This window comes from Epinephelus moara, chromosome 5 (genome assembly GCF_006386435.1).
Source record: "Epinephelus moara isolate mb chromosome 5, YSFRI_EMoa_1.0, whole genome shotgun sequence".
NCBI classification, from domain to species: Eukaryota; Metazoa; Chordata; class Actinopteri; order Perciformes; family Serranidae; genus Epinephelus; species Epinephelus moara.
This window is the reverse complement of record NC_065510.1, coordinates 8,286,891-8,311,311: the sequence shown is the minus strand read 5'-3', so window position 1 is coordinate 8,311,311 and position 24,421 is coordinate 8,286,891. Positions and strand designations below refer to the sequence as shown.

Below are 24,421 nucleotides of genomic sequence, written 5' to 3'. Positions count from 1 at the left end.
ACACAGCTAATTTCAACATTCATGACAACTATACCAGGGGTACGTTCCTATTTTTATTAATGCTTAAAGTCATGCATAATTAAAGGCAGACCGCTCTGAGCGACCAGCTGTCGGCCAATAGTGTCCTCAGCTTCTTGGTCAAATCCTTGCCCAAGTATGGTCACGTCTGGTTCCAAAAAAACAAGATGGCAACGGCCAAAATGGCGAACTCAAGGCATCTAAATGGGAGTCCACAAGTCAATGGGTGATGTCATAGAAGCTACGTCCATTATTTTTACAGTCTATGTTCCCAACCTGGGGGTCGGCAAAGCTTCACGGAGGGTGGTGAGGCCTTCTTGATTTTAAGGGATTTAAGAAAACTTTATTCAAGTATATATAGTCGACCAAATCGCAGCCTTTTATTCATTCCTGTGAAGAAAACTAAGTGAAATTGTTATTTTTTAAGTTTAGAATGTTAGTCAAGATATAAACTTGAAATACATCTCACAGAATAAGAAAACACAAGCTGTATTCACAGAGACTTCACTCTCTGCTTAACAGCCTTGCACTATATTTCTTTTTAAAAAGTATGTAGCTCACATCCAAGGATGTAGCAGAACAATAGCAAAGTATCAGGGAAAAGAAAACCCTAAATTTGTCACAAAAAAAATGCTTACAGTATGTATGATGAAAAAAAATAATAATACAGAAAGAGAATTATATAAAATATCAGGAAAAATATCTGTGCTGTAATATTCTCAGGAAATAGTCTGCTAAAAATTCAAAATCCATCCGAATTGCTCCTTTAACACAAACTTCCTGCAGTTACTGCCTTCACTATTTGGGTTAATTGTACAGTTTATCAGTTGTTCTGTACTGTTGTTGTTGTTATGCATTGAACACAGTTTGAAACATCAATAAAATATGTCACTTCGTCAAAGGTCGTTAAATACTCAAAAACAGAAAAGGGGTCCCTGAAGACAAAAGGTTGGGAACCACTGTCATAGAGGTGCTGGGTGAAGAAGACTGCAACTACTACTGTGACCACTAGGTGGTGCTAAGAACAAACTGGCAGTCACACAAAAAGAGAGAAAGAGGATGACCGCCAACAATTGGTACAGAAACAATTATTTACATTTTGACACTGATTTGAATAATCATTGCATTCGGTTAAGCAGGAAAAGCCCAGACATCACATGTTGTTGCTGCGTTTCTGTGGTTTTAGATATTTTAAAATACATAAAAAATATTCAGACATTTTGAGATTGTAAAGACTTAACAGTTGATTATAACAAAGCACTTCTCAAAATAAAAACTCAAGCAACACATAATCCGACATATTGTATCTAAGAAAAAAAAAAAAAAAAAAATACATTGAAAATATGAAGTGACCAAGAAAAGTAACCAGAGCATTGAACAAGAGCATAAATTAAAGTGTTAGTAAAGTACAAAATGGTTGTAATGCTTTAATAGATTAATGACAACAAAACTTCAGTCAGGTCATTTAACTTGTGATATGATTGAAACCATACTTCTTAAGAATAAATATTATTTGACACTTAAATAATTTGATTAAAGCAAAACTATGTAGAACAGCAGGAAAGTTTAAGCCATTGTAGAGCTGAAACATTATATCAAAAGAAAACTCCATAAAATGTTGATGTGAAGTCATGTAAAACATGTATAATATATGTAATAAACTTCTCAAAAACAACTTGAATTCGGAGCAGTTCTGCAGCATTTTTGCTCCTCAGTTTCATCAACTGACTTCAGTCTGTGTATTTACAGTACATTTCTCTATCCTGCAGTGCCACCTGCTGTTCGACTCGCTGCAGGACTTGGTGGATCACATCAACGACTTCCACGTCAAGCCTGACAAGGACTCTGGATACTGCTGTCAGTGGGAGGGCTGTGCTCGTAACGGCAGGGGCTTTAATGCCAGGTATGTCCGGCCTGTTAGATAAACTTTTCCAATGCAAATATCCTGGTTGGGCTGGTGGGAGGGAACTCCCTCCTCCTGTGTACAAAAGTCCTTTATGTACTGACTGCTCGCCTTTGACCCAAATGAACGTCATTATTAAGTAGACGTGTAACAATATTGGGTTAAAGACAAGTGTTGTTTTTAATTTTAAGTTATTTTAAGCTGTACTTTTCAGTGCTGTTTGAGTTTCTTGAAGACGTTTCACCTCTCATCCAAGATATAGCACTTAGGATTAAAATGACCTGGACGACTGAGAATCTTCACCAACACGTCCTTTGCATTAATTTCTGCACTTTCCCCCAAATTTATCCTGAAATACTTTGCTTCTTTGGAGGCTTTGTGATTTCCACTAACATTTAAAATAAAGTTCAGTGAGTGTGAACAATGTTTGGCTGCACAGTCTGCACATCGTTTGGTCAGTGAGTTTGATACTAATTGTATATATCAACTTAAGAGGGGTTTCAGCAATCACTACAGACTAAATCACTGTGAAGTCACACTGTCAACAACATTCACTTCTGGGGAGACAACTGGCAACTGTGAATTCAGAAAACTTTTTTACTACTGTTGTCATTTTCCACTGTTACTGTAACATTTAAAGATATCTAGTTAAGCACGGAAGCTAGGCATTGTACTGCTGTGGCCCGGGGGGCATGGCAAAACAAACTGTAGCCACCTAAAAAAACATATTATCAGTTTAAATGTATGCTTTATTTGGAATATTTTCTCCGCTTTACCTTACACGCTACAGATCCAGGCAGCGGTAGACCAACAACTCCAGTGTTCTGCGAAGTAAAATGAATGTTTTTGTCAATGGCCGCAGGGATCTCTGAGATAATGGCTTAAGATAAGAGTTATCTGACATCAAGGTAAAGCGGTGAAAATATGTCAAATAAAGTGTACACTTAAACCAATGTAGAATTATTTTGGTGGCTCATTTTCTAGGTGGCTAAAACTAACCAGTTGAGGCAACATTTGCTCCTGTATGTCTTCGTAAACAAAGACTGATTCGGTCAATATGTATAAGAGATTTTTCACCGCAGCATAAACCAAGCAACTGATGCACAAAGACAAACAGCTGTCTGAACTGCTGAGGCATGTGTCAGATTTAAAAATCAAATCTTGAGGCTACTTGGCAAAGGCAGGCCAAATTTTATAAGCAAAGAGGGAGATAAACTGAAAGACATTATGTTTTCTTAACGATACTGCAAACTACGCCAACAAGGACCAGTTGAAAAACACATTCTATGCTTCACCAGGTTTGTTTTGATTGCACGTCTGCTGTATTACCATGTAAGGCATTTGTGTGTTACTTCATCCAGCCCATGTAAGTTATCCCAGCCTGCATGCAAAGTATGGCCAAGCAACATAAAAGAACACAAGTTTCCTGGTTTGCATGGTCTATGAGCCGCAGCGTCAGGTAGGCGTGTTGCTGCCTGGATGATGACCTCATCACAGCTGGTTGTAATTCAGATATCAGCAGCCACGCCCTCAGAAAAGGTAGTGACCCTTTCAAGGGCAAAGTGTATGTGTGCGTATTCAGTAAACAGAATTTGTTTGATGTTTCACAGGTATAAAATGCTGATTCATATCCGCACACACACCAATGAGAAGCCGCACCATTGTCCCACCTGTAACAAGAGCTTCTCACGGCTGGAGAACCTGAAGATACACACCCGCTCACACACAGGTGAGTTCACAATGAATAAAATGCTACCTGGCAGCTTTACAGAATAAATGTGGTGATATTCATTATTCCATATCCAAATCCAGACCAAAACCTACAATAAATTAATCTTACTGAAGTGTGTATTCAGAGCCAAGTTGTCCAAGTCCACTAAAACACTTAAATGAGCCACACCATTGCACTTGGAAACTGAAATTAATGTTTTCCCACATTCACCATGCTGCTGCTGTAACTACTCCACAGAGCAATAAACCTGTGGCTGAAAATAGTCCCTAACAAAACACTATTTACTCCTGTTTGAGTAATGTTTCTTAAAAAATGTAGTACTCAGCTGTTTGAGAAAATTAAGCCATTACTATTTCACTTTTTATAAACTTGGTCCACTTGAGAGAGACAAAAAGAATGTTAAAAATCAAACTGCAGAACCTGATATATCCTCACATGTAGCTTCTAATGTGGGTCAGGCTCTAAGAACGCTGGATCCTACATTCCCCATGATGCCTTAACCCTTTTTAAAACATTGGTTTTCTGAGTTTTCCGATGCTTGCATTACACCACGAAGCCTAAAAACAAGCTACACCATGGTCACATAGTGTCGCCACCAGGAGGCCATACAGCCTTCACAAGTGGGGTAAATACTGACGTCGTAGAACAAAATGTGAAAGTCTTTTAAGCTTGTGTTCACCAAAACTCATTCAAATAGCTCAGTGACTTTGAGACGAGGAAACCAGGAGTACTAAAATGTTAATATTTAACTGAAATGCAGGTTTTCTGACTCGTTCCTGCGTCTTGTCATTAGACCACTCCTGTCTGATAAAGACATTTTTGACACCACCTGTTGTTCATGCAGGGTTTCTGTTTTAAATCACGATGACATCATCAGGGTTGTTTTCTCAGATTTTAAAAAGCATCCTCTAGAGCCACAGAAAACATGCTGCAAATGTTTCGCAGGCTGAGTTGTTTTCCTCTGGTTCAGTAAACTGATCCTAATGTGTAAAGTTGGTGGACTGCCCCTTTAAATGTAACCCTCCATCAATACACAACATGCATTATTTATGAACAGCTCTCTCTTAATGTCTTCCTGTCATTTAAAGCTCTTCAGATTGCCTTGTCATGAAAAGTTGCTCTACAAATAAAACTTGTCTTGCTTTTTGTTGCTGACAAAGAGTTTAGTTTTTTTTGTTGTTACGTAGTTTGACCGTAACATGAACCTGGATTCTTCCAACTCTTCTGCAGCCTGTGTGGATATTTTGTTTTGTGTTAATTCCCTCTGGTGCTGCCAGGGTCAGTTCACAGTTTCCTCTCTTCACTCCTGCTTATCAGCTTTTTACACAACTCAGCACTTTTACTACAGTTGGTTTAAGTCCACAGTGACCTGTGATTGTAAAGCAGACGTTGTAGTGCTGTGGTGAGTTCATGTGTTGTAGGCGTTGTAGGCGTTATTGGACTCTACTTTGGTTCAGGGTTAGGCAATGTTGGTTAGTTGGTCAGTCTTCTGTTGCTCCACGTCTAGACTGAAATATCTCAACAATTATTTAATGGATTGCCATGAAATTTGGTACAGCCAGTCATGGTGGCCAGATGATGGATCCCACGGCTTTTGATGATCCCCTGAACTTTACTCTAGCACCAACATCAGGTTGACAGTTTGGGTTTTTACCACAATTTCTCAGCAACTATTGGATGAATTGTCATGCAGTGTGGTTCAGACATTCGGGGTACCTAGAGGATGAATTGCTTTAACTTCGATCCTCTTACCTTTTAACCAGTCAGGTCATCCACAGGTTATCCACAACACTAATGATATTTTGGTCAGCCTTACCTGTACTTAGCGCATATTAGAATATTAGCGCGCCGACAAGCTAAATTAAGATGGTGAACATGGTAAACATTATGCCAGCTATACGTCAGCATATTAGCATTTTCATTGTCTGTGTTAGTATTTAACTCCAGCCCAAGAACGTTGTCATGAAAAGGGCGAGGGTGCTTTCAGACCTAGAGTTGTCTTGCTTTGGTCTGAATCAGGGACAAATTTTGTTCCAAAGTTGCATGATTGCTTAGAGTTGGTTCGTGTTCTCATGGCAGCATTTACAAGTAGACCAGATAAAATGCCTTGTGCAAGAAAGCTGCTCTTGATTGGTCAGAATTTCCATGCGGGAAAAATCCAGGAAGTAAACAAAACGTTGAAGAAGAGTACACTTGCAAGATAAATGCGACACTTTCTAATGTCACAATGGAGGGACAACTACGCAGGTTGATTTTAGTGCTGCTCATCGTGGACTATATTGCTGTCATTGATTCATTGATTGCTGTGTTCACACAGTCCAGTCCAGTCCAGTTTTTCTTAGGGGGCAAACAAACTTGAGTTCAACTGGACTGAACTCATGAACACAGTTAAAAGCAAGTAAATTTCCGGCCTGATGGTGTAACAGTGGAAACTATGCCCTTGGCTGAGAAGATAGGATACAGTAAACATGACATTTCTAAAGGTGTGTGTCCTTGAAGGGGCATGTTGAACCACAGAGTTGAGGCTGTGTTTTTACTGTAAGACTGGATAACAAATCCAGAGACTTTTGCCCGACCATGATATCATCTCTGTGTTTCCAAAACAAGCTCAAGCCAGGAGGCATATCTACTTTCTGCATAACGTTTTTGAGTCTGGTTTCTTCTTTAAACTGCAGAGAGAAATCAAATATGTTGAAACAAGAGGTAACAGGAAACTAAATACTGAGACTGGAATAAACATGTATAATCATCGTCTTTACAAGTCCTTATGTTTGATATTCAGCCTTTAAAATGTACTTAAATATGAAAATACTCTGCCAGTGAGGTGAGAGACAGTTCACTTCCTTCTCAGTCTTGTCTCAGTATCTCAGAACAAGGTTAAACAGATCACTGAACTTGAACTGAAAACTGGTGGAAACATTAATTAATGATTCACCAGTTTTCAAAACAAATTAACTTCTAGCAAGGAAAATTCATATGTTGTCCTTTTGACTGATTTTAAGTGATTAGGTCATCTTAAAGGGGAACTATGCCCATTTTCAGAGGTCATACATTTTATTCCTATGGTGTAAGATAGTCCAAAAATATTAGTGAACATGAACAACTCTCTCAAATCCAAAAGCTAGGATGCTAAAACTCAAACTTGTGATGTCAGAGGGTGTCAAGTCTGGAACTGCTCCATAAACGATGAATAGGGAAAGATGTTTTAGACGCTGAGAGCACCCAGGGGAATGTTAAGAGAATATGGGTACATTTTCTGTTTCAGAACTGAAAGTGCTGCTAAGTTCAAATCAATGGGGTATTAAACGACTTCATCAAATGATAAAACTAAGAGTAGCCAAATAAACAGCTGCTAAAGACTGTAACCCTGTGGCATCGTCCATGCTCCGCACTCACTTCAACACACCTGCCTTTAATGAAAGGTTCCAGAGATGCCAGGTCAGGTGATTAAAAAAATAATAGGAAACTAGGACTTGCTAGACATGGCTCTAATAAAGGTTGTGGTGATTGGACAAAATTGCAAGCACGCACAGAATTCACAGGGATTGGCTGAATTTGTTAACTGTCACGATCACAACATCACTAAATCCTGGAGGGAACTGTAAATGACACAGATAACAAACTAAACACCCATTGTCATAAATAAAAAACCTGAAAGTTGTTACTTTCAACACATTGTCAACCAGTCTCCAGTTGCATACCAGCTGGTGTTGTGTGATGCTGCTGGAATTAAGCTGCTGACTTTAAAATGCGAATCTAAAAACATGGTGTTAAAACAGCAGAGACATCAGAGCTTTTTACGTCATCAGGTTCCTCCAAACTGAGCAATCATTGACATCTTAGCAAACATTGTGCCTTCACTTGTTTCATGGTGTTTGAGTGTTTGTCTACCAGTGGCCATCTGCTGCCTACAAAAATGTATGTTAACAGGAGATAATCCTTGAACACGTCACCTCAGTCACCTCTTCTTATGTAGTATGTGTGCGTCTGTACTTCAGCAAGACAGTTTAGCAGGATGTACGAGCCTTGATGGAATTCAGAGCTCCTGGTGATAAGCGAGTCCACTACACCCATGTATACATACAATATAACTTGTGCAAATACACACTTCACTCTGCGGGCTACCTCTCTAGTGAAAGGAAGCCTTGTAAAATGCAATCATGATGACCTGTCTCACATATCAGAGTAGGTTAGCTTCCTTTGTTAGTTCCTTGTTGTTAACAATGTGTTAAATCCTTCTTCTGTTACCTGTTATTCCTGTCTGCGTGTGACAGGAACTGTCGTGAGGCACACAGATGATGATACATAGGCTATTTGAAAGCCCAGTCGCTATGGAAATTTCCCTTTTTTTTGTAGCTAAAAATCTATTAAATAAAGCAACTCATTGTGCCCCTGCTTTAGCGGCATTGTCTTCTATTTGTACATAACTAAATAAATAATTAGAGACCATCTTCCAGCCATGATAAAGGGAGTCGTCTGTGACGCACGGGTAGAGCACATTGTACACTTATTGTAAGATCAGCAGTTTGATCCCTGGCTCTTCCAGTCCACATGTCGGAAGTATCCCCGGGCAAGATATTGAACCCCAAATGCTTTATTTAAACCAACAGGATACATCTTCTAACTCCATTTTAAAGGTTTACACTGAAAAATGAAAGACGACAAGTCAGCAAGAGCCATTTTATTCAGATGAAAATAAAAGGTCTTGCTGCAGAGCTACAGGTGTTGGCCGCAGTGTCAATAGAATTCATTTGAAGTAACAGAACATCATAAATTTACACACATAACACGTAGTAGTGCAGAATTTCAAAACTGAATATTGCTTTCCAGGACTAAAACCTATTTAAACAAGTCCTCTCTGGCTTTGTTTGCATTTATACTGTCATCAGATTATTTCTTTTTATTTATCTTCTTCCCTGTCTGACTTCCAATTCTGTTGTCCTCCCTTTTTCCCCCTCTAGGAGAAAAACCCTACATCTGCCCTTATGAAGGCTGCAGCAAACGTTACTCCAACTCTAGCGACCGCTTCAAACACACCCGCACCCACTACGTTGACAAGCCATACTACTGCAAGATGGCAGGCTGCCTGAAGCGCTACACAGATCCCAGCTCGTTACGCAAGCACATCAAAGCCCATGGGCACTTTGTTGCCCAGGAGCAAGGTGCTCCGAGCAGGCTGGGGGCGGGGCTAGGCCTCGCCGGGCACCAGAGTGCAGCTGAGCAGCCCTCCGTAGGCGGGGCCCACATCCTCATCCCTGGGGCTGCTGCAGCTCTTCTTGGAGGCCTGGGGACCTCTTTGCCTCTCTCTGCTTTCTGCCACGCCAGAGCCCTGGGCCACCACAGGGCACCACTCTTCTCCATGGGCGGAGGGAGCGGCATGGGTCCGCTCAGCCTCTCAGACTCTCCTCTGCTACACTTTGGACTTTCAGCTGCATCAGTGTTGGGGCTGGGAGCACTTGGAGGTCTGGGACGGATGGCAGGGAAGGAGACAGAAGGCGAAGAGGAGGAGGAGGATGGAGAGGAGGGGGAGGTGCTGAACCTGTCTGCAGGAGTGGGGCACAGACGAAGTGACCCTTTGTCCTGGGTGGTTGTTCCCCCGAGGGCACTCCTCCTCAAACCAGCTGTTGTCAGCTAAGGTGTGCACTCAGCGATGCATAGAACCAGGGAGTGTGTGTTTTTCTGTGTCCATGGTTGAGTGTGTGTGTGTGTGTGTGTGTGTGTGCATGTGAGGGATCAAGGGTAGCTGACACCTGCAGAGCCATAAAAAGCACTTCAGTCATTCCAGCCCAGAAACAACTAAAGACAGACTGATAGACTGAAGGACACAAGTCTGTGTTGAGTCTACAAAGCCTGCACAAGAACTTGTTGGGTTGTGTGTTGGGTTGCAAAGGTTTTACACTTTAAAGGGTCAGTTCGTCCAAATGACAAAAAGTATTTTAAAAAAGTACCCTTAGTGATATCTGGCCGTGCAGATCTATCTACATCTACTGACATTTTAAGGTATTTTTCTTAGATTTTAGTAAAAACAGCATTAAAAAGGACATTTGAAAGATTTAACACTAACTTTTCTTTTTATAAAGTTCTTATCCACAGGCGTCACTGTGAACACTTTCTTTATTTGCACGACTTTGCAATAAGATTTTTCAAATGTAATTAAAGCCAGGCAAAGGATAGCATTGGAAATAGGTCATTTTATACAGACATTTATGGTCCCCAGAAGATGAATCCTACCAGCCGGTGTGATCCTTTGACCTTTCGTCTAACGCCATCATCAGGTCAACATTTTAATTTGGAACCCTGTCTCCTAGAAACTACGTTTGTATGTAACTAAACTTTCTTAATTACATAGTGGCAACGTGATTGCTGCCTAAAGTTTCTTTCAGGTAACAATACACTACATTCATGTATCAAGTAGACTTCAGAGGGAGGTGTTTGGGTTGCTTTGGGTTTGAATCTGGGTTCCTGTCTTACGTTTAGGTAACAAATGCGCTTTGGTTGCTGATACCTTCAGTATCAGTATTTTTGCAACATGGTAGACACATTTTAGCAACATTTTCCCGTGATGTTACCAGAAAACGTAATCTGCTTGGCATTAAATTTCCCTCAAAATGTATTTGTCATTTTAAATTAGTTTCTAGGAGACAGGGCAATTTGTCCAATTCTTTGGCCACTTACCTGCAAAAATACGACATCCACATCAAAATTCTTTGCGTTTATCGCTTATAACAAAATGTAAGCATGCCAACATGCCAAATTAAGATTAAAATTAAAATTGCTAACATCTTATTTGCTTAGCATTAGCCTGTCCTGTTGCAATGCCATGAGCCTTACATATCAAACTCCTAACTGTATATAGCAGATGTTTTTGAGGTGGATATCTCTAAACCACATCTGTCTGCATGGCTTGATATCACATAAGTGAGAAATATGTTTGAATCAGATGAACTGACCCTTTAATATTCATTGATTCACCCAGTGACTGTATAAAAAGATGGGCAACATGCCTCCACTTCCTCCAGACTGTACAAAAATGATGTCAAAATATCCTGAACATGGCCACTGCCATCTTGCTCTGAGGACGTCATTTGGTGCTACAGCCAACACACTAGCCGTCTCCATGGTATCGACCAATGGCAAGCAGCACCATTGATTGTTAGCACACCAATTGGCACACACAGCTGTCAAATAACGGATTAAAACCAAAGTTATCAGAAAAGCGATAAGAACTACCTAAATTGACAGAAACCATCTTTGCGAAAAATATATTTGATGTTCACTTTGATCTTTTAGTTTGGCCCATGTCCCATCCTCTAACATGGAGGGGGCGGGGTTTATGACTTATACTGTACAGCAGCTGGCCACCAGGGGGCGATCGAGATGTTCTGGCTTCACTTTTTGGGAGCTGTCATATCATCCATCTTTATATACAGTCTATAGATTCACCCATCGCCTTCCATTCATCTACACTTTGACTTCATGGTCAAAAAACATGTTACAGTGGACAATCACCTGTATTATATTTACTGATCCAGGTCATGAAAGAGCAGATGCACTAACCATTTTGTAGTTTTTACGTTCGACAACCCCCACTGACTGCTGCCATAGACCCATTTTTACTCATAAATAAATATGGGCAGAAGCAGGATTGCGGGGAGCAACAAGAAGAACATTAATGATTACGCGTTGTAGACTTCAACATTGTTACAGTCATTGTATTTTTTCCTACAGGCAAAATGAAGAGTTTGTGCAATTAAGGGGTTACATTTCAAAATAAGATATCGATCAGTTAAAAAAATCGACACTAAATCCCATAAAATTACAGCTGATGTTAAAAACATGTTTTTGTGATAATTTTTAATACAACTGTTTACAAAATATTTATGCTTGAGAAGATGTTACAGACTTTACATGGTAGTCTGGTTACAAAATTAACTCAAGGTGATCGGGTGTCTTACTCAGTCATGTCATTTAAAGAAGGTTTCTGTGGATTTGATACTATCTGGTGGTAATTACTTGTCATGTGCAACTTGCTTCATTTTCAAGCCCACACAAACAAAATAATTAATAGGGTTCATGATACGATATTATATTGATTCTGTGGACAATGATACAATATTTGCTGATATCACAAAGTCTGCCACGACATGATTTCGATTTGATTCAGTTCAGGGGGCTGCGATCGATATCAGACAATATATTGAGACGAGACGAAGGAGGTGTGCTTGGACAGAAATGGTGACAGATGCTCCATAGGAATACCTCTTTAAAGTGATGATATGCATCAATGGTTTCACTTTGCATCGATAATATTGGATCGTTGATCATCGAATTGATATAACGATCCGAACAATGTATAGTTACACCTCTAATAATTACCCCCCTTGAGTAAAACTCAAATTGCATCATAATTTATGATGCAGTAATCCCACTGATTGTACAGTGACCTGAGTTTGTCTGTCAGCTGCTCTGTGGTTTGTTTGAACCCACGGAGACCTTGACGTTTACGACACTACAATGTGTGACGAAAGACGATAATCTACACAAAGCTATCTGTTCGACCATGTGATTTTCCAAGTCGCAAGAAGAAAGACATAAACTGTGTTGACGCAACTGAATGTAGGTTTGAGTTAAACTCCTTCGCTTGCAGTTTATTTTAGCTCATTCTTTGCTCTAATAATCATTCCAAGACAACGATCTAGACTGGATCTGCCCTGCCTTTACGACAAGACCAACTGAGGTAAACATTCAAGCGGGAATAAAGTAGACAAAGGTGTGTATTACACAATAATGAGTACACATTTGCTTTACTAAAAAGGTACACAGAAATAAACCAAACAGTGGTTTAAAGAGCTGCCTCGAATATTTTTGAAGGGGAAATGTTTGACAATGGCCACGTGTGGCCAGTATCTGTGTCGATTTATCTCGTATCCTTGTTTGCACATTGATTGATCCTAATCAGTATTTCAATGGTGTCCAAGTGCCTTGTGTTTCATCCGAAATATACCACACAATATATGAAAAATATTTACACAAATGTAAAGTGTATAAATGTACTTTTCATTGCATTTTAGAAAACTGAAGTTTAATAATATGACAACAGATGTGATTTGTACATCAGGGCCACTGCAACACTTTCCAAGGATGTCACCAGTGTTGATGACTGTGACAATGACTCAATGTCAATAAACACAAATTTAAAAAAAAATCTCTGCGTGTTGTGTTTAGATGCCTGTCCTGTGTTGTGTCTTTGTGTCTAAATAATTGTGTGTAAAAGTTAAATCCACTCAGATTTAATGGTGGTAAAAACAAGCAAAAATAAAAATACAACCAAAATAAATTCTCAGTAGGTTAGAGTTGACCATCCATCCATCCATCCATCCATCCATCCATCCATCCATCCATCCATCCATCCATCCTCTTGGGGGACCCTGAGGTGTTCCCAACCCAGACAAAATATGTAATCCCTCCAGCGTGTTCTGGGTCTGCACCAGGACCTCCATAGCATCCCATAGCATCACTTATGATCCACTAGACATGTGTGGCAGTGTATTTTTCTGCAGAGACTCGGCCCTCTGCCTGTATGTTCTTATTTTCTTTTAATTTAACTGTGGCTGGGTCCTTAGCCCCCAGCCAATAACACTGCATAGGTGAGGCTGGGACTTTATAAAAGTTAGCAACCAGGTGCCACACCATAAGCAGCAGGCATCCAAGCGGAAGCTCCGAAAATCCCAGACACAGCTCCAAAAAAACCCACAAATATAGGGAGGCAAAATGCCAAGCAGATAAGGCTTGTTCAAAAAAGAGTGAATCTGGGCTGACTTTCAATTTGGCTGGCAATACTGATTACAAACAGTAACCAACACATTCTGCATTGTGTTTCTTTAAAGGCATTAGAAAATTTGTTCTAATATACCCTATACAGCATGTTTATCTGTGTAAATGGACATGAATACAGCACATTAAAGATACAGCTTACTACTTACTGTATGCCAAAAACAACAATCACTGCCAGTATGATGTTATAATTCTGAAACCACACACTCACACAAAATCAGAGCTTCTTATCACAGGACCTACAGTATATTTATCTAATTAATGGGGCGGATGATTTAGCTATCTGCCTGCTGTAATTACATGTGTGATGTTTGAAGAGCTGTCCAAATGTGGATAGATGAAGTCATGAGAGTGCATCTTTTGTTGGGTAATTGTTGGCCTTTCCCCAAAGTAAACATAAATTAAGCACATATGCACCTGTAGAGCTTGACCTGCAGTTTATGCAGTGGTACATCAGGTACACTATTAACATTCTTGTTACAGTGTAAATGTAGACTGTGGAGTATTTTGTAAACAAAAAAAATTATATTAACATTCACTGTTCCTTCCCTGTGTGTATCTCTGAGGTCTATCAAATGTGTTGAATGCATGTCTTTCTTCATATTTGAAAAGCCAGTTTTTCAATGTCCAGCACATTGATGTATGCTAGCTGTGTATCGGGTTGCCCACTTGCATGTTTGTGTGCATGTGCGTTCTCGTATGCATACATGAGATACAAATGAAAGGGGGACCTGGGCGCTTAAGAAAACTCCACGTTGCTGTGGCTCACCACCTGAGTTTGCTGATCTTTGTTCTTTCTAGCTGATTGAACATTGACATGCAAAATTGTGGAACTCTCCAATATATAACTACATGAAAAAATAAAACGTTAGACTGTTCACTGCAGGGAGTTGCAAGCTATGAATCTGTGAATCTTTTCAACTTATATTCAGTTAAATACAGCGCAAAGACAAGATTTTTAATGTTCAAACTGATTAACTTTTTTTGTTTTTTTTTTAAGTATACACTCGCTCTGAATTTGCTGTCTGCAACAGATTTCTAAAAAGTTGGGCAGGAGCAACAAAAGACTGAGAAAGTTGTTACAATTTGTCACTGCATCTACAAATGCAAGTTAAGTTAAGTAAAACCAATATAACAACAACATCCAGAAATGCCACTGATTTCTCTGAGCCTGAGCTCATCTGAGATGGACTGACACAAAGTGGAAAAGTGTGCCGTGGTCTGATGAGTCCACATTTAAAATTATTTTTGGAAATCCTGGACGTTGTGTTCTTCAGGCTGAAGAGGAAAAGGACCATCCAGATTGTCACTAACTCAAAGTTCAAACCCATCATCTGTGACGGTATGGGGAGTGTTAGGCCCATAGCATCATGGGTAACTTGCTCATCTGTGAAGGGACCATAAATGCTGAAAGGTGCATACAGGTTTTGGAGCAACATATGCATCCAGGTGCTGTCTTTTTCAGGGCTGTCCCTGATTGTTCCAGCAAAACAATGCCAAGCAACAATCTGCACGTGTTACAACAGTGTGGCTTCGTAGTAAAAGAGTTCAGGTACTAGACTGGCCTGCCTGCAGTCCAGACCTGACTCCCTTTGAGAATGTGTGGTGCATTTGAAGCATAAAATATACAACAACTGAGACCCCGGACTGTAGAGCAACTGAAGTCATAAATCAAGTAAGAATGGGAAAGAATTTCACTTTGAAAACTTCAACAGGTAGTGTCATCAGTTCCCAAACACTTACTGAGAAAAGGTGACGTCACAGAGTGGTAAACATGCTCCTCTCACAACTTTTTTTGTAAGATGTTGTAAACATCAAATTAAGAATTGGTGTATATTTCCAAAAAAACCCAAATAATAGTTTATCTGTTAGAACATCAAATATCTTGTCTCTGTACTGTATTCAATTGAATATAGGTCAAAAAGGATTTGCAAATCATTGCCTTTCATTTTTATTAACGTTTTACACAGCGGCCCAAGTTTTGGATCTATCTATCTATCTATCTATCTATCTATCTATCTATCTATCTATCTATCAACCGATCTACCTATCAACCGATCTACCTATCTATCTATCTACCCATCGACCGACCAACCGACCGACCGGCCGACCGACCGACCGACCGACCGACCTATCTATCTATCTATCTATCTATCTATCGACCGATCTACCTATCTATCTATCTATCGACCCATCGACCGATCTACCGATCTACCTATCGACCGATCTACCTATCTACCTATCTATCTATCTATCTATCTATCGACCCATCAACCAATCTACCTACCTACCGACCTATCTATCTATCTATCTATCTATCTATCTATCTATCTATCTATCTATCGACCCATCAACCAATCTACCTACCGACCTATCTATCTATCTATCTATCTATCTATCTATCTATTGCCCGATCTTCTTTATCTTGTACTTATATATTTATCACTGTTGGAGGGAACAAGACAGATAGTTAAGACCAAGGCTACAGTTACTATTTTAAATAAGTAAACAGAGTACCAGGTAGTTTTCCAATGCATTGTAGGTCTCTAACAAAAAGGAGGACTAAAAAGACAGCTACAGACCGTTCTCACAGGTAAGTGTTATAAGGGGGACAACTGTATGATGTAATAATTGCACACAGACTCACAAGAGCTGCTGCTGTATCATCTTACAGACTGAGGAATATGTAGACAGTCATTTCTATGAGCAGGTAGAAATCTAGACGAACAACTGACAAACGAGACAAACGGGAATATATAGGCACCTGTCACCTGTAGAAATATTTCCCTATATGAGGTGTTTAAGTCAGGGAGGCAAATTTGTACAAGTTACTTTACATATTAAAGTAGTCTGTGTTGACAGACTGAGCTGTAGGGGTGCAGGACGGGGGGGTTTTGTTACCTTTGTACAGAGCTAGGCTAGCTGTTTTTTCCTGTTTCTAGTCTTTATGCTAAGCAAAGCTAACCGACATTATATTCACCATACAGACATGAGAGTGGTATCGACCATCTTGTATTACTGAGAGGAAAGGGGTCATCCACAGTGGGGGAAAAATGATTTATATACTGAAAATAAACATGCAAGAATATGCTGATGCCGTCATGCTGACTTCTCGCAGCATGGATCCTTTTTATTATCTGCTTCCTCTAATATCATTAATGATTGATAAAAGAAAATGTGAGGTTTGGGTGGTTGGTTGGTGGTGGTGGTGGCGTGTAACAGTAAGTGTGCATGCAAATATAAATTTGACTTTTCCTTCTCTCACAAGAAGACATTCAGTGTAGCTTCAAGGCGCCTGCTTGTTCTCAGTATGAACCAGGATGTGAGCCCATTACTTATACTTTAATCATTTACATTCTGTATGTTGCAATAACTGTAAGACAAAAGGCCTCAGATAACATTATTGATCTAACAGGTGAGAGCACACACATCAGTAGTGCAGCTACGCATACATATTATTTTTATTGTACTGAACTAATACAGGCATACATCAGTGTCATATGGTCAAATTCCATTGGCAATAAATAAATAAATGGCCTGCCATAAAGATTTTGCAGGGCGACAAAGCTTAACTTACAAGCAAAATGAGTCTGTAGCACTGTTGTGTGACCACCCACACTCACAGAAAATACCAGAAAGACCATGCAATAAATTTTCACATAACAGTTCAGATGTAGTAATGGAAGGATGAGCTGGTTTCAATTTGGGGGAAATTACAAACCAGGATTTTCTTTTTTTCTGACCCTCTGTCACTATCATAGTCTCTCTGTGTCTGCGTGTGTGTGGGTGTGTCTGTGCGCGTAAAACCAGGTGAACACTTGAAAAGCCACCCTCCATAAGACAAAGTATATGAAGCCACAGGAGGTGCGAGGCTGTGACACCATCTCCCTCCCTCCTTCCCATCCCCACGCCCCTTTCTCTCCTCACTGCCCCTCTGACTCATTCTCAAGACAAAAACCATCGCTGTGTTATAACTGATTCCCGCAGGCTGTAGCGGAGTTAATAATGCGTGGAATATATGGTTTGTCAGTATCAGCCCGTCACACCTGAATGAGCACATTGATGGCTGAAGCCAAGTACACAAGATAGGGAAGAGTTAAGGGAATAAGGGAGGCAGAGTGGCGGCAGTCATGGGGGATCAAGAGTCAGGCTCAGGTGGGAGCTGGCTGAAAAGGTAAGGACTTTAAATCATTTGATTAATTGAATTAAACCAGACATTTAGAGTCTGACTATCAGCGTGTGAGTGCCCTCCACATCTTTGGCTTTAAATGAACGTGACGTGCAGATTATTGATGTTTTTTCTTGCACATGGACTTCGACATATTGTTAGATATTGTTATCATTATCCCACAGCTACCTATTAGCATAATACACTTGATGGTGATGAACTTAAATGCGCACCTTTGCAGTTGTATATCAGCGGATCGAGTAAACTGACCAAAGCAACGAATATTTTAAATTCCGCGTAGAATTAAAGGACAGATGACGTGAGATATACAAACTAGTTTTGAAGCATTAGCAGCAACTTTGAAACTATTTTTTTCGCGCATAACAACTAAGGAAATGATCTATCCAACACGGTTCATGCGCGCACAGAGGCGCACACCGGGCAGGCTAACTGTTCGCCTTTGAGCTGAGGATAGTAAGTGATCATCAGGCTGATAGATGAGCTATACACACCCAGCCACACACCCCACCTCCGGTACGTGGTTCTCTCAAGGTGTCTCAGGACGTGTCTCATAAACAATGCGTTGTAATAACACTCAGTGCTGCAGGTAGCATATTTGCCGCCCTGGGCAAGCTTCCCCTGCGTCCCCCCGCCCCAAAATTAGTATTACACAACTTAGGTAACAAACAATATTACAAATAAACTGTCTGAATTCATGTTATTGCACGCAAGCAGTACAAATATTGCACTGTTAAATATAGGCTACTGCAGCATCCCTAAACAGAGGAATGAAAAAATTGAATTTCCCCACACAACTTCGCTGGATGTGAACGGAAAACTCAGTCACTGCCATAACAGACCTTTTTACTGTTGGTGAGCATAACACATTCTTAACAGTGACAGAATCCACAGTTAACATCAAGTCACCCGGTCCGTTACAAGATACTGATGTTGCACCTGAGTGTTGATTGTCAGTTTTGGTATGTGTGGTCTGCTGGGAACAGTGTTGGTTGAAAAGTCTGACAGCAGGATGAAGGAAGCACCTGTGGTATCTCCCCTTCACACACAGCCTGCAGGTGGAGCAGCCTGTCACTGCTGAATAGAGGGGGCATCCCAAACTGTTAACTCTCTTCCTGTCAGCTGTTCAAATGCTACTGCCCCAGCAGACCACTCTGTAAAAGATTGCTGATGTCACCACAGAGTCAAAAATGGTCCTAGGAGTGTGCCTGCCTTCCAAAACACCTGAGTCTCCTCAACAGATAGAGTCTCCTCTGTCCTCTTTGAAGGCCCAGACACAACAAACTGACATCAAAGACATAGAGGAGGCAAAGGCCAACTGTTGCATTGCCTCATTTTGCCTGTGTTGTGGCTAAAAAGTTGCACCTAAACACACCGCAAAGACTTCAGCTAACAGCCAACTAGCATGTACGTTCTGCTCCTATGTGAGAGGAAATGTCTCCGTAGCATCAGGAGGCAGCAGACAGTATTTGTCATTTAAAAAAAGAAGCAGAAAGACCGACAGGATGGATTCAAGACACCACTTAAAGATGTTAAAAGAACAAAGGATATTTACCGTGAGCTGGTGAAAAATAACTCAATTACAAACGGTTTCTGCTAAAGACTTCAGTGGCTAAAAATGTTATCGTACCCAATATATCAACTTTGTTTTTAACTTTAGCTGTTCATTTGCTTTCCTCACTTCTGTTTCTCTTCCCATGCACTGAGATGAACTGTGAATCAGAGTGATTTCATTCACTGTTGGGCTTTGTCAGCTCCAACATTGATTTAATACGCTGAATCAGCTAACATGGGCCGACAAGGGCTGACTGCTGCCAATGGTGTGGAACCCAACACCAAAACTAGGGCTACAGACGCTGGCCTGTCACTGAACAATGACCAACAATCGGCTTGATGTGTCAGCGCCCTTATTCAGTGGACTTGTGTTCTCTGCCTAGTCCTGTTTCAGGTGAACACTTCACACCTATTGTAATATTATATTTATCTATATTTTCTTTCTATATTATGACATTAATTTATTTCAGCATTGATTTGTTACTGTGCTACTTTCTCTTTTATGATAATGAGGGAGGCTGTCATGCAACTATAGGCCTAGGTCATGGTTTCTTTTAGCTCTCATTGGCTGATCAATGTCAGGGTTAAAAGTTCAAAGTCAACCCATCTAACTGTTCTGCTGAAGGTTACTGTGACTCACAGAGAGATTAAAAGGGAGGGACACCAGGTTCCTGATAGTGTTAAATGTGGGAATTTATGTTTGGAGAAAATTGCTTGGAACTGTTTATGTAACTGCTACAAAAATGATACTGTTAGTTGTTCCTCAATCTAGATTGTTGTTGAGTTGGAGCTATCGGCCATAGAGATGTCTGCCTTCTCTTGATCATAATGGAACTAGAGGGCACCGGGCTTGTGGTGTATAAAGTGCCAAAAAAATACATTTGAAAAAATCACCTGCAATGTGTCTTTCCAAAAATCATGGCCTAATTATTCTAGATAATCCACAGACCTTTTTGTGTGTAGTTTCATATAGGAATGATTTACTTTCTACTGTACTAAACCTACCAACCAAATTATGGCAAAGAAGGAAGTTTGCATCTGCTGCTACCTCATCTAGCACCTTTGAGCTAGCTAATGTTACAGCTCAGCTGAGGAGGACGCCATTAATGTTTAGGCCTACATGTCATGGTGTCACAAACAGTAGCCGTTTGTACAAAATTCACCTCTCATAGACAAAACAGTTGTCTTTTTCTAGACATGTTTTCCCACCAAATTCAACCAGCTAACGTCACAAGCATTAGCCTATGATATTTTGCCTTGCATAAATCAGCCATAGTGGCTAGTGATGTTTTCCTCTACTGATATAAAGCTAGGGACATTTAAAAAAAAAAATAACGTTATAAAATTTGACTCCATTATAACTCACATGGTTCACCGACAAACAATTGTCTTATACAAGACACATTTTCCCACATAATGGGCCTACAACATGCTAACGTTTTTTAGTAATCCTATGACATTTCGTGTTGCTTATATTCGCCTCTACTCTACTCATATGAAACCTGGATAAATCACACACAAGACTTAAAATGCTATTTTGTGGGGGCTTTATTATCTTCACAGGTCATTGTTTGTTTTCTGTGAAATAATAAAAGCTTTGTTTCTACAGAGGGAACTGGTTTTCAGTTCACAAAAATATACAGTAAGTCTGGGTTGCTGAGATGTGTGGTTACAATTCTAGGGAGGTGCACATCAGACTACAGTGTAGGGAATGTGCCTACACAGAGCTTATAACCATAGGTATTGGTTCATTGCAGAAGTAAATCCCACTTTAGTCACTATGAGTGGATGTTACAAGATTGCCTATTTTGAAGGAAAACAAATGAAATACTTTGTCAATGAACATTTTGCTGAGCATTATGTGTCCCTTAAAAATGTATTTGCTGTTTCATATTAAACACAATTTCTAGGAGACAGGGCTGCTGCATGGCCAATAAGAGCCAATTCATAGTTTATGGGTGTCCACCGGGCTCTGTTTTGGTCTACGTGATGTAAATGTTGTCATCCAACCATGTCTGGAAGGGTCTGCAGACCAAATCAGGTGCGCTGAATGTGCATGCTCCAATCTTTTATTCCAAACTCTGGCCAAGACCAAAACACTGCCATCATGCCATCTTCAGTTGCCTATCGATGATGAAGTTATTTTTAAGTTAGATAGTCAACAGAAATTCACCTCAGATCCAGCAGTGTCTTCTTAGTTTCACTTTCACCAGATGTTGGCAATAAGATGGTTAAGATCACCTCCCAGCCCTCCCATGTACTGACAGGAACCCTTAATTGTACTATGAATAGAACCATATTTGAATTTGCATGACTGCAGTTGTCCCTGGACGTTCCATGTGTAAAGTTTTAAGTTCCCACCTTTTTTTAACTTTGCCTGTCTTGTCTTTTTAGGCAACTTTGTGAGAATGTGTGTTGTCAGAAGACGCCTTTCTTTCACTCCTGGTTCCGGTTCCTGCTGCTGTTTTGCCTGGTCTTCGTCTTGTGCTACTCTCAGTCCAGCAGCTCTCGATCATGGTGGGAGAACTTTCCACTCCATATGCACTACCAGAGGTTTCTCAATCGAACCAATCAAGTCAATCTACCTCCTGCTTATCGTGTCCATCCAAAACACAGAATTAAACCAAGTGAAATCTATGAAACCACAGCAAGCACTACTGTACTACCTACTGTGCCTCCAACAGGTACTCAGTTCCATCACGCCTACCCACGCAACTACCACTTTAATATGGATAACCCAGATGTGTGCAAGACCAAGACCCCTTTCCTGGTCTTGATGGTTCCAGTGGCACCCAAAAACGTGGCAGCACGGGACGCCATCCGGCAGACATGGGGCAAAGAGAGCCTGGTGCAGGGCGAGGTGGTGCTTACTCTATTCATGCTGGGCCTCTCAGGAGGAGCTGATGTGGAGCAGGTGCAGAAGAAGCTCAAACAGGAGAATCTACAGCACCACGACTTGATCCAGAGCAACTTTATGGACACTTACCTCAATCTGACCACCAAAACCATGGTGATCATGGACTGGCTGGCCACACGCTGCCCTACAGCAGCATACGCCATGAAGATTGACTCTGACATGTTCCTTAATATTGACAATTTAGTAATGATGCTGCAGAAGCCAGGCATCCCCAAGCTTAACTACCTGACTGGGATGCTTATGTGGAACAGGCCAGTTGTCCGTTCAAAAAACTCTAAGTGGTACGTCCCCGAGGAGATGTACCCAGAACCTCAATATCCAACCTACACTCTGGGCATGGGATACATCTTCTCCAACGATCTTCCTGAAAAATTTGTGGAGGCCTCAAAATCAGTGAAACCATTTAACATAGAGGACGCTTACATTGGAATGTGCATGAAACAGCTAGGTCTTGCACCCACATCACCGCCAAATCCCTCCCAGTTCAAGGCCTATAACACAAGATATAATCGCTGCGAATTCTCCAAGGTCATCACCTACATTCTTGGGTCTTCACAAGAGCTGTTGAAATACTGGACAGATTTGAAGAAGCCTGAACCACCATGTTAGGACAAAGACTATTCCTGATGCACTGATAAAATCACCTGGGTTGAAGGGATTGGGTGGCAGGGAATGGGCGGGTTAATTTATTTATAGATTTCTATTGTACTGTTGTGAGCAATGGGAACACCACTGTGGAAAAGTTGCAAAGGTTTATGAACTGCACTACAGACATTGGACTGGTGTGTATTTAAAACTATTTTGTTGGCTTGCCAACAATAAAATATGTGAAGGTAAAGTTTATTTTACAACACCACTAGCTGTTGATCACTAAAGGTGTTGTAGAGCAATGTTTTGATAAGCAGGTCATGTATAGTTTGTATACAGTTTGTACCTGTATATTTACAAAAGCAGACAGACACACACGCCTCAAGCACGGCATATTTGTGCGAACAGCAGGGATTAGTAAAATCACTTGGATCTAATGGAACAAACGCAGGTTTTCCAAAAAAAAGTCTATGCAACTATTAAGAGGTACAAAAAGCTGTCAGAATGTTTCCTGTACATTCAGGCGAATTTGGGAAAGGATTTTGAACTCAGTTGTGAACACTCCTCAGGGTATTTTTTTTAAGTGATAAAATTAAGCAAACCATTCACCACTGTCAGAAAGATGTACAAGTTATTTTGTTGTTTACATTGCAGATTTATATAAGTTTTAAAAGAAGCCAAACTACTAAAAAAAAAAAAAATAATAATTTGTGCAATATGTCACAAAATCCTTTAGTAAAGACGCTGCACTTTTTATTACATTGTCGTTGAGTTTTTATTCTTTTTTCTCCCCAGAATTAAGTCCTCTCTTGTATTCTGGTGGGTATAAGAAGGGGTTGCGAGAGGTTTCATGAACTTGAATGGTAATATTATTATGCAGCAGGTCCTGATAAAGCCTGGTAAGACCATCCTGATGACGTCAGCTCAACATTCTGTTTCGCTCTCTGTATCAGTCTGGACTCGGTGCTGCCCCAACCTTTTTCCAGAAATTTAAATCCAATCAGGGCAACACATTCTCACTCCAAACTCATACAAACATATCGACATATGGTCATGGATATTCCATGTTGACATATGATGTGCAAGGTAACCTGTGCCTCATAAGACTACTCCAGTTAATTTGGCACTTTTTCACCCATTAAATTATGCTACTTTGACAGACATAGTTAGAAACCTTAGGTCCACTACCTGCTGCCTTGACACTCTGCCTACAAGCTTTTTTTAAAGATGTTTTTAACTGCATAGCATATATATAGATAGATATACTACAGATAGTCAACTGTTCTCTTCAGTCAGGCCTTTTTCCAATGGCCCTGAAGACCGCAGTCATTAAACCTCTCTTAAAAAAGCCTAATCTGGATGCCTCAGCAATAAATAACTACAGGCCCATATCAAACCTACCATTTTTAGGAAAGATCATTGAAAAGGTTGTTTTTCAGCAACTCAACACCTTCTTGGAGCAGAACAATTCATTTGATGCCTTTCAGTCTGGATTTCGAGCACATCACAGCACTGAGACTGCACTTGTAAAAGTTTTAAATGACATTCATCTGAGCAGTGATGCATCAAAGATTTCGGTTCTGGTATTACTGGACCTCAGTGCTGCATTCGACACAGTTGACCGTAAGATACTGCTCGACAGACTAGAAAAGTTTGTGGGACTTTCTGGCACTGTGCTAAATTGGTTTA

At 40.4% G+C, this 24,421-nt stretch overlaps 2 protein-coding genes across 3 annotated transcripts in view; both read left to right on the top strand.

Moving 5' to 3' along the window:
* Positions 1 to 12,893, top strand: part of LOC126391058 (zinc finger protein GLIS2-like) — a 45,077-nt gene extending 32,184 nt beyond the window's left edge. Inside the window, exons 5-7 of the mRNA XM_050045655.1 lie at positions 1,788 to 1,921; positions 3,532 to 3,650; positions 8,615 to 12,893. Coding sequence (XP_049901612.1) covers positions 1,788 to 1,921; positions 3,532 to 3,650; positions 8,615 to 9,288 — 927 coding nt within the window. The 3' untranslated portion in view covers positions 9,289 to 12,893. The remainder of the gene's footprint in view (positions 1 to 1,787; positions 1,922 to 3,531; positions 3,651 to 8,614) is intronic.
* Positions 12,894 to 17,453: 4,560 nt separating this feature from the next.
* LOC126391060 (beta-1,3-galactosyltransferase 2-like) lies at positions 17,454 to 24,387 on the top strand. Of its 2 annotated transcripts, none has more exons than XM_050045658.1 (2): positions 17,454 to 17,661; positions 21,622 to 24,386. In XM_050045658.1, the coding sequence occupies exons 1-2, from the start codon at positions 17,618 to 17,620 to the stop codon at positions 22,751 to 22,753; spliced, it is 1,176 nt and encodes a 391-aa protein (XP_049901615.1). In that variant the 5' UTR covers positions 17,454 to 17,617; the 3' UTR covers positions 22,754 to 24,386. The 2 variants fall into 2 exon arrangements, with proteins under 2 accessions (XP_049901615.1, XP_049901616.1); XM_050045659.1 differs by lacking the exon at positions 17,454 to 17,661 and adding an exon at positions 17,680 to 19,621 and having other exon boundaries at positions 21,622 to 24,387.
* Positions 24,388 to 24,421: the final 34 nt, after the last annotated feature.